This window comes from Grampus griseus (genome assembly GCF_964374135.1).
Source record: "Grampus griseus genome assembly, chromosome: X".
Taxonomy (NCBI): domain Eukaryota; kingdom Metazoa; phylum Chordata; class Mammalia; order Artiodactyla; family Delphinidae; genus Grampus; species Grampus griseus.
This window is the reverse complement of record NC_138999.1, coordinates 86,837,802-86,853,132: the sequence shown is the minus strand read 5'-3', so window position 1 is coordinate 86,853,132 and position 15,331 is coordinate 86,837,802. Positions and strand designations below refer to the sequence as shown.

The following is a 15,331-nucleotide window of genomic DNA, read 5'->3' as shown; positions in this document are numbered from 1 at the left end:
ATAACCTATAATGGAAAAGAATTTTTTTAAAAAAATATATATATATGTATAACTAAATCACTTTGCTGTACACCTGAAACTAACACAACATTGTATATGAACTATACTTCAATTTAAAAAATTTTTAAAAACTCACTATTCTGCACCATGCTTGTCACTTAACAGTAGATTTTGGAGATTGTTCTACAATGATGTAGGATCTGCATCAGTACTTAAAGGTCTACTTAATTTTTAAAATAGGCTGTATAGTTTTAACTTACATAAATATATAATTTAACTTGTCCCTTTGAAGGGACATTCATCCTAATGAATTTTGAGGTTGTTTCTACTCTATTGTTACCACAGTGTTGCAGTGAATGTCCTTGTACATATATCTTTGTGTATTTTTGCAATGACTATGTATATGTGATGAATAAGTGTATGTGATAGTATATTTATTAGATAAATCCCTGATGTGGAATTGCTGGGTTAAAGGATATATGCTCTTAACGTTTTCATGTATTTTCTAACAGAGCTCTAGAATCAACTTATCAAAAATATTCTTTTGGGCTTGTGATTGGAATTTATTGATTCCAATTAATTTAAGGAGAATTGAAATCTTTTACAGTATTTTTTCTATACAGGTATGTGACCTATCTCTTCAATTACTCTAGGCTTATGGAATTCTCTAAATATAAACACGTATTTTTTTCCCAATACAGGTCTTTTTTCTTAAGATTAATACAAGATATTGTAAAGTTTTTATTGCTTTTATGACAGGGACCTTTTTCATGATATTTTCTAACTCGTTATTGCTGATTTTGTGTCAAGCTACCTATTCTTTTATTTGTTTTACAGGTTTTCCAGTTGATTCTCTTTCATTTTCTTGGTAGCTGGCCATATGATCACCATATAAAAGCAGTTTTGTCTCTCTCCTTCTAATACTTTTTTTTTCTTATTACATTGGATAAGAAGATGTTCCAGTGTAGGAGTGATAGTGAATATCTTGTCTTGTTTCTTATTTGAATAGGACAGTGCTATTTAAACGACTGAGTGTTAGCCAGGGAAACAAGAACTCATCTGGTTTGTTGGTTTGAGTGTAAATTAGTACAACCTTTTTTAACAAGGTTTAAAAAGGTTTAGTCATACATATCTTAGGGCCTTAAAAACATACAGGCCCTTCAACTCAGCAGTTCTTCTAAATAACTAAAAATGTAAGCAAAGATATAACTATAAGAATATTCATGAAGGGACTTTTTGAAATAGCAAAAGGTTAGAAACAGCTTACATTTCCAATAGCAAGGAATTAGATAAATAAGCTACATTACATTTATTTAATGAAATACCATATAGCCAATAAAAGTGAGGTAACTACATATAGTGGAGAGATGCTCATGATGTGTTATTATGTGAAGAAGCTGTTGTAAAACAGTGTGTATAGTATGTACAGTGTGACTCCACTTTAAGAAACCAATTTAAATGTACATATTTGGAAAGCTATATCCTGAAAAGTTAGAAGCATGTATTCTTCTCTGAATGGTGAGTTTATAGGTGAATTTTTGTTCTCATTTTTACTTGACTTCCTGTGATAAGGGAAAAAGTAATTTGCTTAGGAAGTTTTCAGTAGAATAATTCAGTAATATATATATTAATAACCTATTGTGTGTAAATCATACAGAAAAGTGTATGACTCAGGCCCCTTGCTCCATTCACCATTGAACCCCTACTCTGTGTCACACACTGAGAACACAGAGATGAATAATAAGCAGTTTTTGCCTCATTTCTAGCCTCAAAAAGATTATATACTCCCATGAGGAAGATGGTTTAAAAAACCCAGGTAGTTACATTAAATGTGATAGCTGTGGGAACACAGAGGAAGGGCTTAAATTTTAAGGAATTGTGTTCCTGTAGTTTCTCCTTGGTTTATCAAACTGAATATTTTTTCTTTGAATTTTTGAATTTTATTTTATTTATTTTTTTATACAGCAGGTTCTTATTAGTTATCATTTGCCTTATGTATTGAGGTGCTTCTATGTTGGGTGCGTATATATTTATAATTGTTACATCTTCTTCTTGGATTGATCTCTTGATCATTATGTAGTGTCCTTCCTTGTCTCTTGTAACATTCTTTATTTTAAAGTATTTTATCTGATATGAGTATTGCTACTCCAGCTTTCTTTTGATTTCCATTTGCATGGAATATCTTTTTTCCATCCCCTCACTTTCAGTCTGTATGTGTCCCTAGGTCTGAAGTGGGTCTCTTGTAGACAGCATATATATGGGTCTTGTTTTTGTATCCATTCAGCGAGCCTGTGTCTTTTTTTTTTTTTTTTTTTGCAGCACGCGGGCCTCTCACTGTTGTGGCCTCTCCCGTTGCGGAGCACAGGCTCCAGACGCACAGGCTCAGCGGCCATGGCTCACGGGCCTAGCCGCTCTGCGGCATGTGGGATCCTCCCGGACCAGGGCACGAACCCGTGTCCCCTGCATCGGCAGGCGGACTCTCAACCACTGCACCACCAGGGAAGCCCGAGCCTGTGTCTTTTGGTTGGAGCATTTAATCCATTCACATTTAAGGTAATTATAAATATGGAAGTTCCTGTTACCATTTTCTTAATTGTTTTGGGTTTGTTTTTGTAGGTCCTTTTCTTCTCTTGTGTTTCCCGCCTAGAGAAGTTCCTTTAGCATTTGTTGTAGAGCTCGTTTGGTGGTGCTGAATTCTCTTAGCTTTTGCTTGTCTGTAAAGCTTTTGATTTCTCCATCAAATCTGAAGGAGATCCTTGCCAGGTAGAGTAATCTTGGTTGTAGGTTCTTCCCTTTCATCACTTTAAATGTGTCATACCACTCCCTTCTGACTTGTAGAGTTTCTGCTGAGAAATCAGCTGTTAACCTTATGGGAGTTCCCTTGTATGTTATTTGTCATTTTTCCCTTGTTGCTTTCAATACTTTCTTTGTCTTTAATTTTTGCCAATTTGATTACTATGTGTCTTGGCGTGTTTCTTCTTGGGTTTATCCAGTATGGGACTCTCTGCACTTCCTGGACTTGGGTGGCTATTTCCTTTTCCATATTAGGGAAGTTTTTGACTGTAATCTCTTCAAATATTTTCTCAGGTTCTGTCTCTCTCTCTCTCTTCTCCTTCTGGGACCTGTATAATGCGAATGTTGTTGTGTTTAATGTTGTCCCAGAGGTCTCTTAGGCTGTCTTCATTTCTTTTCATTCTTTATTCTGTTCCACAGCAGTGAATTCCACCATTCTGTCTTCCAGGTTACTTATCCATTCTTCTGCCTCAGTTATTCTGCTATTGATTCCTTCTAGTGTATTTTTTGTTTCAGTTATTGTATTGTTCATCTCTGTTTAGGTGTTTGTTCTTTAATTCTTGTAGGTCTTTGTTAAACATTTCTTGCATCTTCTCAATCTTTGCCTTCATTCTTTTTCCGAGGTCCTGGGTCATCTTCACTATCATTATTCTGAATTCTTTTTCTGGAAGGTTGCCTATCTCCACTTCATTTAGTTGTTTTTCTGGGGGTTTATCTTGTTCCTTCATCTGATACTTAGCCCTCTGCCTTTTCATCTTGTCTATCTTTCTGTGAATGTGGTTTTCATTCCACAGGCTGCAGGATTGTAGTTCTTCTTGCTTCTGCTGTCTGCCCTCTGGTGGATTAGGCTATCTCAAACTAATATTATGATTTCTTTCTACAGGTTGTGCTGTCCTCCAAACTCTGCCAAGAAGCTCCTTGGCGAGCCTTTCGTCCTAAGACAAGCTGTGCCTGTGGATCTGTTCCCCCACACCCCGCACTGTGAGCTGGTGCTTCTCTTCACTCAATAAGCAGCCTCCTACAAGCCTGCAGGTTCTTTGTTAAGGCTGAAGTGTCAGTAACTTCCAGGTCTAGCATATTGCTACATCGCTGACCCTGAGAGCATTACCGAGGAAACCAATCTTTGGACCCTGAGCAGGAAGAATATAGTGGACCTCCTACCTGAGGTAGATTTATAACCTTAGTTTTCACGTTTGCTGCCTCTCTTGCGTGTTTGCCTGGTTGTGACCACTCCTTAGCCCTGGATCTGGACTGTTCCTTCTTTTTGCTGTCAGTCTATCATGGCTCCCTTGATCCTAGTTTACAGTCTGTCTCCTCTGTCTAGCTCTGCCTGTGGTGGAGTGACAACTGAGCTTTTTTCCACATCTGGTCATAATTTCACATTGACTCGGGTTTCTGTATTTGCCTGGAGATTTTACTAGATGTGTTCTGCATTCATGAGGTAGCCAAGGATTAGAACTAGAAACAAGTCTAGCTTTTTTAAAAAGCAGAGTAAGCTATGAAATGATTGCAGAGTGACTGTGTGATCTCAGTAGAGATTCATTACTTTGGGTTTTCTAGGCTTTGAGGCTTCCAGAACAGCTTTTAAAAATGTGGTTTCCCTTAGGAGCAATACCACCAATTAGCTCTCACCTGTGGAGGGAGAAGTGGTTGTAGTAGAGACCCTATGGGAAAGGAGAGCTTCAAAGAAGAAACTGAATACCTATAATTGGGCTGTGTAGTATGGGTATTGAAACTGACGTTCTCTAGTCATGATTTCTTCAACTCCGGAGTTGTTCTTGGATACGTGCCCAACAATTAAATTATGTTTTGAATCTTAACAGACTAAGGACGTGTAACTTAGTGAGCACTGTCTGATTTACAAACTGATATCAGGTCAGCTAGTGTTTTTAATTTTTCTCAATCCTAAATACCTCTAGAGAAGCCCCTTTCTCAGAAAAATATGGCTCTTAAAGCTACTATATAAATATCCATATAAAAAATATTAGAAGGAAATAATCTAAAATGACAAAAAATGTTTATTAATGGTAGTCAGATAAGTTTTATTCCCATTTCCCTATTTTTCATTTTATGTAAATAATATATATTTGTATATTACATATATTATGTTTCCATTTCCCTAGTTTATTTTATATAAATAATATTATTTTTGTAGCTGAAAAACCTTAATGTAAAACATAAATGAAAAGTGACTTTTATTTTCTCCTCCTTTGTTGCCTATATCTGTAAATGGCAATCCCATCTATTAGTTATGTAAACCGGAAGTTGGAGTTATCTTTCTCATTCTCATATCCAACTGCCGACAAGGTGGATTCCACCTGGATATCTTCTAGGTACTCTGAAATCAACATATCTAATGTTGCATGCTTCACATCTTTCCCCCAAACCTGTTCTTGCTCCTATATTTCCAATCTTTTTTTTTACATCTTTATTGGAGTATAATTGCTTTACAATGCTGTGTTAGTTTCTGCTTTCAAAGTGAATCTGTTATACATATACATATGTCCCCATATCTCTTCCCTCTTGCATCTCCCTCCCTCCCACCCTCCCTATCCCATCCCTCCAGGTGGTCACAAAGCACCGAGCTGATCTCCCTGTGCTATGCGGCTGCTTCCGACTAACTCTATTTTGGTAGTGTATATATGTCCATGCCACTCTCTCACTTTCTCCCAGCTTACCCTTCCCCCTCCCCACATCCTCAAGTCCATTCTATAGTAGGTCTGCATCTTTATTCCATCTTGCCCCTAGGTTCTTCTGACCAGTTTCTTCCTTTCTTTTTTTTTTTTTTTTTTTTAGATTCCATATATATGTGTTAGCATACAGTATTTGTCTTTCTCTTTCTGACTTACTTCACTCTGTATGACAGACTCCAATCTACTTGGTCACTCAAGCCAGAAGCCTGGGAATTATATCTGAGTCCTTCTTTTCCCATACCCTCTGCCCACATGCAGTGTATCACCAAGTCTCCATCCCTACAAGTTACCATCATCTCTCACCAGATTATTTACTGAAAGGGCCATGTTCTTAACTTGTGCTGCTGTCTTCATTCTTGCCCCCATCCATTCTGTTCTCTACAGCCACAGTGAGTTTTCTAAAATGCCAGTCTCATTGTGTTTCTCTGGTGCTTGAAATCTGTCTGTTATGGGCTCCTTCTTGCCTTTAAAATTAAGTCTCAGATTCTTCATGAAGCCTCAAAGCCCCTTCATAATCTGGGTAGCCTCATTTTTCTATACACATTGAGTTCCTTTCCTTGAAAAAGATAATTTTTTTCCATTCTGGTCCTTTCTCATTCTGTTTCCTCAGCTGGGAATGTGCTTTTTTCTTTTGGCTAACTCGACTCATTTTTCTATTTTTAACTTAGCTATCCCCTAAGGAATATCTGATGAATAAATATAGGATTAGCTGTAGGTAATCAGCTTCCAGGTAATTCTGTTAGTGTTACACCTTGTAAGTAAGATGATCTTAGAATTATGCTTTCGTCATTTCTATAATGAAAAGTTTTAGGCATACAAGAAAGTTGAAAGAATAATACAATGAACACCAGTATACCCACCACCAGGATTCAACAGATGTTAACATTTTGCCATATTTGCTTTATCTGTGTGTGTATCTATTCTTTGATAAACCATTTGAAAGTAAGTGGTAGACACCATGGCACTTCACCTTTAAACGTCTCAGCATCCATCTTCTAAGTGTAAGGACATTTTTCTACATAACCATAATACCGTAAGCCCAGCCAAAAAAGAAATTACCAGTACCTCAGTGATCTTTGCTAGTGTTATCCATTATCTAGTACAGTGCTTCCCAACATGTGATCTGCAAACTGCTTGATGGTTCAGAGGGAGATAAGGAGCTTGTACCAGAGTGTGTATCAGTGCACCACATCCTTCATTGAGGAAGTTTTCTTACCAAAAATATGTCAGCCAGATTAAATAGTATGATTAGTGACCTGGTTCATTTACATCTGTGGGCTAGCTGAGTAGTACGGCTCTATATTTAGATTTCCCCAGCTGTCCCCTGAAGTCTTTTATGGCCAGTTCACATGTTGCATTTGAGTGTGGTCTCTCTTTAGTGTCTTTTAATCTAGAACAGTCTCCCCACTTTTTGTTAATCACTGACTTTTAGAGACCAGGTCTGCCCCACTTATGAATCTTTCTGACTGTTGTGTGTGTGCCCAACCGTCCTAGTTTTCCTGGGACTCTCCTGGTTTAACACTGATCCTGCATCCTGGACAGTCCTCAGTCCTGGGTAAACCAGGATGGTTTGTTTTCTTATGATGGTGTTTAGCTTTCCCTTCCAGCACCTGAGTTTCTTGTAAACTGGAAGTTGTTAGGTCCAGAGGCTTGATTAGATTCAGTTTTGATAAGTATGCTTCATAAATAATGCTGTGTACTTCATGTAGCATCCCATCCAGTGGTACATAATGGCAGTTGTCCACTCTTAGTAAAGGTGATGGTTAAGGTGGTGGCCCTCAGAACTCTCCATGTAATTTTAATTTCTCTTCCTAATTAGCAAGAAATCTGGGGTGTTACTTTGGTACCATGTGACTGTCCTGTTCCCCAATAACCTCTCACCTAAAATTTCAGCATCCATCAGTTCCTGTTTCCTCACTCAGTAATTTGTTTTTCTAATTTTTAAAATGTATTTCCTGACTTTGTGATTTAATCAGGGGTTGCAAGATGGTGATTTCCTAATTCTATCATCCAGTCTATGTTTCTTAGCTGGCATTCTTCTGTAAAGATGAGCTTTTTCTCATCTATAGGATATGAACCAAAAAGATCATGTAAAGGCCTAATTCTTTTCCCTCGAATACCAATTTTCAGAGCAAGTTGATGTAATAGTTACTTCCAATAGTAGAGAAGTAGTTTTACTTATTGTTTTGGAAGTCACTTAATTCAATGTTTTTCTTAATGTAAATTCAGTGCTTTACATTCAGTTCAGCATTTTCTTTGTAATGCTCAAATTTTCTCCAGTTTGGCCAGTGGGAGTCCCTTTAGTCCTTTTGACATGCTTCCATGAGTCTTTGAGCACTTCCTTAGATTCTGACAGAAAATTCCTAGGCTCACCATACATTTCTCTGCCCTAGTCCTGGAATCAGCTGTTTCCAAGGAGCCCTGGTTCCTTTTAGTGGAGGATGGATGCTGGATGTTAGAAGCAAAATCTAATAGTACTGGGCTTCCCTGGTGGCGCAGTGGTTGAGAGTCCGCCTGCCGATGCAGGGGACACGGGTTCGTGCCCCGGTCCGGGAAGATCCCACATGCCGCGGAGCGGCTGGGCCCGTGAGCCATGGCCGCTGAGCCTGCGCGTCCAGAGCCTGTGCTCCGCAAGGGGAGAGGCCACCACAGTGAGAGGCCCGCGTACAGAAAAAATTAAAAAATCTAATAGTAGTGTATTCCAATCTGTGAGCTGTAAAACATTACCACAGTGACCAACTGTCCCGATTTACTCTGAATCTGGAACTTTCGGTGCTAAAACCAGGAGCGTCCTAAGCAAACCAGGACAACAAGTTGGTCACCCTAAATTGGTCACATTGTTTTTTTAATTATTATTTTTAATTTTATTGAAGTATAGTTGATTTACAATCCCCATTGTTAATACACAGTAATGATTAAGGAAGAATAGTGGAAATTGGGATTGGGACATCTGGACCAGTAGTAGCTAAAGTAGCTATAAATTCTCAGGAAATTTAAGGGTTTATACTAAATGATCTCTTCCAGCTGTAAAATATCTAGGTCTAGGGCAGTGGATCACAAGCCTCAGTGCACATTTGTATCACCTTTAAAAACGCTGATCCCTGGGCCTCAGACATTACAATTTAATTGGTTTAGGGAGGGGCTCAGACATCAGTATTTTTTAAATGCCCACCAGTGATTCTCATGTGCAGCCAAGGCTGAGAACCAGTGGTCCACGGGGAGCTCTACCTTTCAAAGTGTGGTCCCTGGACCAACAGCATTGGCATCACCTAGGAGCCTGTTAGAAATGCAGACTTTCAGGTTCCACCCTAACTGGATCAGAACCTCTGAGGGTGAGGCCCAGCTATGTGTGTTTTATTTAATGTGCCCTCCAGGTGACTCTGATGCACACTCAAGTTTGAGAACCACTGGTTTAGAGTGACAGTTCTCAGCTTTGGTTGTGTCAACTGAAATAAAAACGCATAACTTGAGAGCTGTGAGTTCAGTTTTATTTGGGGACTTAACTGAGGACTAAAGCCCGGGAGACAGCCTATCAGAGAGCTCTGAGGAACTGCTCCAAAGAGGTAAGGGGGGAGGTCAGCATGTATGTGATTTTGGCGAAGGGGATATGTGCAACCAAGCACACATCCTGGTAGAAGGTTGCTGCTAGTCACGAGGCACAGACATCTTAGCTAATGATTTTAGTGCTTTTCTAAGTATGGGAAGATGCAAGAATCTGGGTTCATAAAAATTTTTCCTGAAAATGTTGTAACTGAGGGCTTGTTCTGCCTGTTTTCCCAGAGCAGAGTGCCTCATTCTTGATCTTCGCTCTGCATTCCTTTCAGGGTGTACTGTAGGTAGAACTGGATGGTGGGCAATATTCTTTGTTTTACAGTTGCAACATTAGAATCACCTGGGGACCTTTTTTTAGCATTTTTAAGCAATTTTTACTTTTAAAAGTATTTTTATTTAAGATATGTATTTTTAAAAATGTTTATTTTATATTGGAGTATAGTTGATTTACAGTGTTATGTTAGTTTCAGGTGTACAGAAAAGTGATTTAGTTATACATATACATATATCCATTCTTTTTCAGATTCTTTTTCAGATTCTTTTCCCATATAGGTTATTACAGAATATTGAGTAGAGTTCCCTGTGCTATACAGTAGGTCCTTGTTGATTATCTAGTTTATACATGGTGGTGTGTATATGTTAATCCCAACCTCCTAGTTTATCCCTCTCCCTCACCTTTTCACCTGGGGACCTTTTTTTCTTTTTTCTGGGGACCTTTTAAAACAGAGATTCCTGGATGTCATCCCCTCAGAGATTGATTTAATTCACTTTGGGTGTGGCCCTAGCCTCATTATTTTAAAAGCTCCCTAGATGTCTCTAATGTGTAGGTAAGGCTGAGAATCATGGTCTAGGGCTTTTTTCCTCCAAGCCCAGAGTTTGGCTTGGTGAGTAAAAATGCACATGAAGTTGCAGGTAAAAACTAACTAGTTGGATAATACGTAGGTCAAATAGCTTGCTTTTCTGCTTCCTCCTTGTCTACATCCATGCAGGGTCTCTGAGCAGTGGTTTGCAGCCCTTTGCAAAGGTTTTCATCCCTTTAAAGTACTTTATTTCCCATTCTTTCTGCAGTTATTTTGGTGGGTGTGGTAGGGAGTGGGGCTTAGATACCATCAGTTACTAGTGATCCTAGACAAGCCTTAAAAGTTGGCCCTCATACATGGCAAGAGAAAAGTGAGCTCATTTTAATATTAAAGTAGGACAGTTGTTCTAAGGGTTTGTCCTCAGCCTGCTTCCCACCTGGCTTCTAGAACTGGCTTCTTCACATTAGGCTCATCTTAGAGTTGCTGAACGTCTGAGTGCAAATTTTGCCTTTGCCCTTATTGCAAGTGTGGAGTTGCACCTACGGCCGTGCTTCTCAGCCTTGGCTGCACATTGAACTCCTCTGGGAGTTCAAAAAATCCTGGTTGTTTGAAAAATCCTTCTCAAAAAATCCTGGTTCCTGGGACTTGAGCACTACCCCCACATCTTCTAATTTAATTGGTCTGGGATGTGGCCCAAGCATCTGGACTTTTTAAAGATGCCCCGAAGATGATTCTAATGTGCAGCCAGGGTTATGATCCTCCGATTAGGGCTGTGGTTCCCAAACTTGTCTGCACATTAAAATCCCCTGGGGTTCTTTTAAAACTTCCAAAACCCAGGCCACACCCCAGATCAATTAAGTCTTCACAGTCTCTGGGGGTGGGACACAGGCATTGGTAATTTTGAAGTTTCCCCAGTGATTCCCATATGCAGCCAGCCTCGAAAACCACAGGGTTAGGGTATTTGATTGTTTGGAGGCTGGGAGAGAGAAGAGAATGATTGTCATTTGCTGAGATTTAAGTCTTCCAGCCCTTCACTTTTAAAATCACGTTGCCAGTTTATAATTTACAAGGTCATCATTGTCATTTTTCTAAGAAATATATTTCAAAATGGAATGCCATATAGTGATGAACCAGTTGAAGCTCCCTTAGAGCTCACCAATTAATGCAAGTGTGAAAAGACAGTTGAAATGGAATATAATTATTGTGTCCCAGACTTTAAAAATTTCCATCAGCTGATTTGATTTCATCATTATATGTATCTGCACATTATAGTTCCCATTGTTTCTCATCAAAGGAGACTAAGTGGCAGGGTGGGGGTGTGTGTGTGCAATGCTGACATCTAGCCCAGAGCCACAAAATGGAGGAACATGTCAGTATCCTCAAGTTCATTCCTAACTGTTAGGGATCCTCAGGGTACACAGAGGGGAAAGGACTTTTCTCTGAGGACCTAAAAAAGGAATTTAAATATATAAAGGTGTTGGGATTCACTGATTGCATTTACTGATCACCTTTACTTGTAACCAATCCAAGGAATACCTAAGGAGAAGAGAGGGCTGTTACTTAGCTCTTTGATGGTCTCTCTCCTCCAACTAGACTGTAAGATTTGAGGGAATAAGGGCTGTTCAGTGTTGTATCTCTGTCTAGCACCCAGCGCAGTGACTGAAATGGAGCAGGTGCTCAGAGCGGCAATATAGCGTACTGGCCAAGACGACCAGCTCTGGAATCAGGCTGACCCAGCCTTGAATTCTGGCTCCATCACTCTATGCTGTGTGACCTTGGGTGAGTTACTTAACCTCTTAAATCCTCTGGAAACAATATTTGTAAAGCACTTTGCAAATTGCCTGGCACATAGTTGGCATGGATTAAGGGGGGAGTTATTCTTGATTATCCGATTATTTGTTGAAGGAATAAATGGATGTTATAGCCTGCTTTCCCTTTCCTCTCAAGATTAACGAGTCAAAATAACCTAATCAATTTGGTTTTTGTAAGATTTCAATACTTAATTTCAGGCAAACAAAACCAAACACACATTGGAAAGAGTACCTTCCCTGTTGGTGTGGGTGTTTCTCAGCATTTATGTTACACTCAAATATTACAGCTTCTAGTAAAAAGTTTCAATACAGTTTGAAGAAAAATGACACATAGGAAACAGATAAGGCCATCCTGCTCATTTTGTCACCCTCATAATATTGGTTGCTAAAATAACCCACTTGTCAAATCCCTTTGTACTACTGTGAGAAGTGCTGATGTAAGACATGTTTTCTGAAAATAACCATGATGAGGTGTTCTGAATTAAGGGCTTTGGTACAGAAGTGATAGAGTTCCCTTCTGGGTAGAATAGCTCAGGATCATAAATTGCCCAGACACCTACTGGCTTACCTGTTCCACCTCCTAAAAGGAAACTTGTTTCTAGGGGTGTTTTTTTTTAACTAAACATTCTATATATAATCACTACATGGGATCCTGGATTGGATCCTGCACAGAAGAAGGACATTAGTGGAAAAACTGGTGAAATATGAATGAAGTCTGTAGTTTAGTAAATAGTTTTTGTTTTTTGTTTTTTGTTTTTTTGCGGTATGCGGGCCTCTCACTGTTGTGGCCTCTCGCATTGCGGAGCACAGGCTCCGGATGCGCAGGCTCAGCGGCCATGGCTCACAGGCCCAGCCGCTCCGCGGCATGTGGGATCTTCCCAGACCGGGGCATGAACCCGTATCCCCTGCATCGGCAGGCGGACTCTCAACCACTGCGCCACCAGGGAAGCCCTGTAGTTTAGTAAATAGTATTGTGCTAACATTAATGTCATAGTTTTGATCAATATACCAGAGTTATATGAGGTGTTAACCTTAGGGGAAGCTGGGTGAAGGGTATCTAGGAACTCTTTGTACTATATTTACAACTCTTCTGTAAATCTAAAATTATTTCAAAATACAAAGTTTTAAAAAACATCTACACATAGTCTTTTAAAAACTAAACATACTGATTGGAAGCTAATTCTAGAAAAACCAAGTCTGGGCAGGTGTTGAAGCCAGGACCCCAGAAAGAGAATAGTGCTCACCCAGACACCCAAATATGTGCTAGATGTTTGGCTAACTCTAAGCACTACCGGTGACAAGGTGACAAGGGGTGGGGTTGGGGGAGAGCATTTAGCAATTCTTTTTCAATAAGGAATTTCTGTCAGCCTATCAAAAAACAGTTCCTTTCTCTCCATATAAGCTAGCTTAGTTCAAAACACAGCAGTCCGACTTCAGAGAGGTCCAAATACATGTTTCCTTAAACTCCCATCTTAGAGTTTGGTGGGCTAGGTGTTTTGAAGGAATTTCTCATTGGAGTGCTAAACCTGAAATGATAACGTGCCCTGATCTTGAGAAGGGGCGTGGGAAGAGGAAGAATCCAGTCATTTTAAAGCACCAGCCCCCTTAGCATTCAGTTCTTCTTTATTCCCTGAATTAAATGATCTGCAGAGTTAACTCCTGTGTCACTTAAAAGACAGGTGCCTCAGTAACCTAGCATGACCAGCATGACAGTTTTAAAAAAGTGTATTATAATAAAAGGTGGTGTGTATGTGGGGGGGGGGGGAAACTCAAAGGACTGTGGTGCTCTTCATTTTCTTTGGTTCTTTAGGGATGAACTCTTCGATGTGTGTTTTCCATAGTTGTGATTGGCATGTGTACCTATTTCCTACTTTGCTGTTTTCATGTAACATTATTTCGCATTCTGGTTCCCACCTGCACAGTGTGCATAGTTTGCATCTTTAATGGCCGTATAACATTCCATTGTATTGAATAGCAGGATCGTTCTTAGGGCTGGGCTCATTTTTCTGAGCAGATATAAAAGGCCTGCTGTCTCTTAGCATCAGAGGTCTATTTTAGCTCCTGGAAGTGGCGACTGGCAGGAGCGTGGGATTGCGTGGGATTCTTGAGTCATCATAGAACAGCGCAGTTTGAGGCTTTGTTAACATCGTTCTGCCCGGCACCTGACAGCAGAGCCTCCCGGGCTCCCTGAACCTGAGCTGGGCACTTCAGGGGCACCGGAGTGGAAGTACAAGCCCCCTGACTCCCACGACCCTCAGCTGATACTATCTCCCTGCCAACAGCAGGAAGTTCCTCCTGCTTTCTCTCTTGCCTGGGATAACAACTCCACCTGTGTTTCCCATGTAACTTGATATGGAAGAAAAGGCAAGGAGGAGTGGGAGGATGGATTATTATAGCTAAAGGAATAAGGCACAGGTCGGGGCGCCATGGCTGCAGTTCTTTTAGGCACACCTGTGAAAATAAAGTGGGATGGGGGATGGTTTCAAGTCCTGGAAAGCTGGGCGATAGAGCTCCTGTTCTCTACACCCCTTCCTGTCAGAAATCCAAGTTTGGCCCATCCAATAAAGGGTTTACAGGGGTGAGTGACAAAGCAGTGAGTCCAGGCTTGAGCGCTACTCCACCCATAGCCAATGGTGTTTTATAGTTAAGGATGCTAATTGGCAAAATTCTCCTGAGTGGTGTTGTGTTCGGTGTATTTGGTTACGTCTTGCCAGTTGCAACTGCCTTGAAAACGAGTGATTTTTAATAGGATACTGGGAGGGAAGAGTGATATTAGAAACACCACTGGGATGGCCCAGACACTCAAATCTCCATGGGATTTGTGACTAGGTTAGTTATTCCTGGTTTCCATCTCCAACCCTAAATTACCACAGTTCTTCCTTAACCCTTATGGTGTACTGAATCTCTGACCCATGTTCTGCAGATCATACTGGATACCAACCTTACTGATTGGGCAATACACGGTGGGTAGAAACAGTATATGAAGAGTAGTAACAAGATTGCAGGAGTAAAAACCATTCAGAGCAGAGGGACACCTCTACCTATACATATGGAATTCTCTAGTCTGAAAACCCAGACCTGTCTTTCAAGACAAAGTGGACAAGTATCCGGAGCCACATGGGGCTTGTTGAATCATGGGCCAGGGTTATATGTTCAAAGTGTCTCTGACAGGAGCTAGACTTTAAAAATCCTGGAGGAGGGAGGCCAAGACCTTGACAATGAGAGAAACTCCAAGGCAACCGCTTGCCTGAAAGAAAATTTACCCTCAAGGCTCAAGAAACTCTCACTGATCTTGGTTCCTGGGCTGCCACGCTAAGACAGATTTGTAAGACTTCTTTGGCAGGTTTAGGATTCTCAAACCTGGGAATCATTGCTTGGCAGTGGTTATAGTTACCCTAGATCCCTATACTATTTGTATTTTAGAATCTAAGACCTCTCTCTTTGGGTTGTTCTTTGCAGAAAAGAGGATACTTCTCTCAGAAAGGGGGTATAGCTATCTAATGATCTAAGATCCTCCCCTAATCATAATAATAGTAGCTAACATTTCATGAGCTACTTATTATGTGCCAGGCACTCTGCTAAGCATTTTGCTCTGGATTGTCCCCTTTGATTCTCCCAACAAGCCCGTTAGGTACATACTCTTATTCCAGTCTTCACTGGGGGAAATTGCTTGGCCACCCAG

At 40.2% G+C, this 15,331-nt stretch overlaps 1 protein-coding gene across 1 annotated transcript in view; it reads left to right on the top strand.

The window, feature by feature from the left end:
* The window catches only part of TRMT2B (tRNA methyltransferase 2 homolog B), a gene marked incomplete at its 5' end in the record, with an annotated part of 86,002 nt that overhangs the window by 29,763 nt on the left and 40,908 nt on the right, over window positions 1-15,331 (top strand). Inside the window, 1 exon segment of the mRNA XM_082646851.1 lies at window positions 3,677-3,959. Within this exon segment, the coding sequence (XP_082502977.1) occupies window positions 3,677-3,803 (127 nt within the window). The 3' untranslated portion in view covers window positions 3,804-3,959.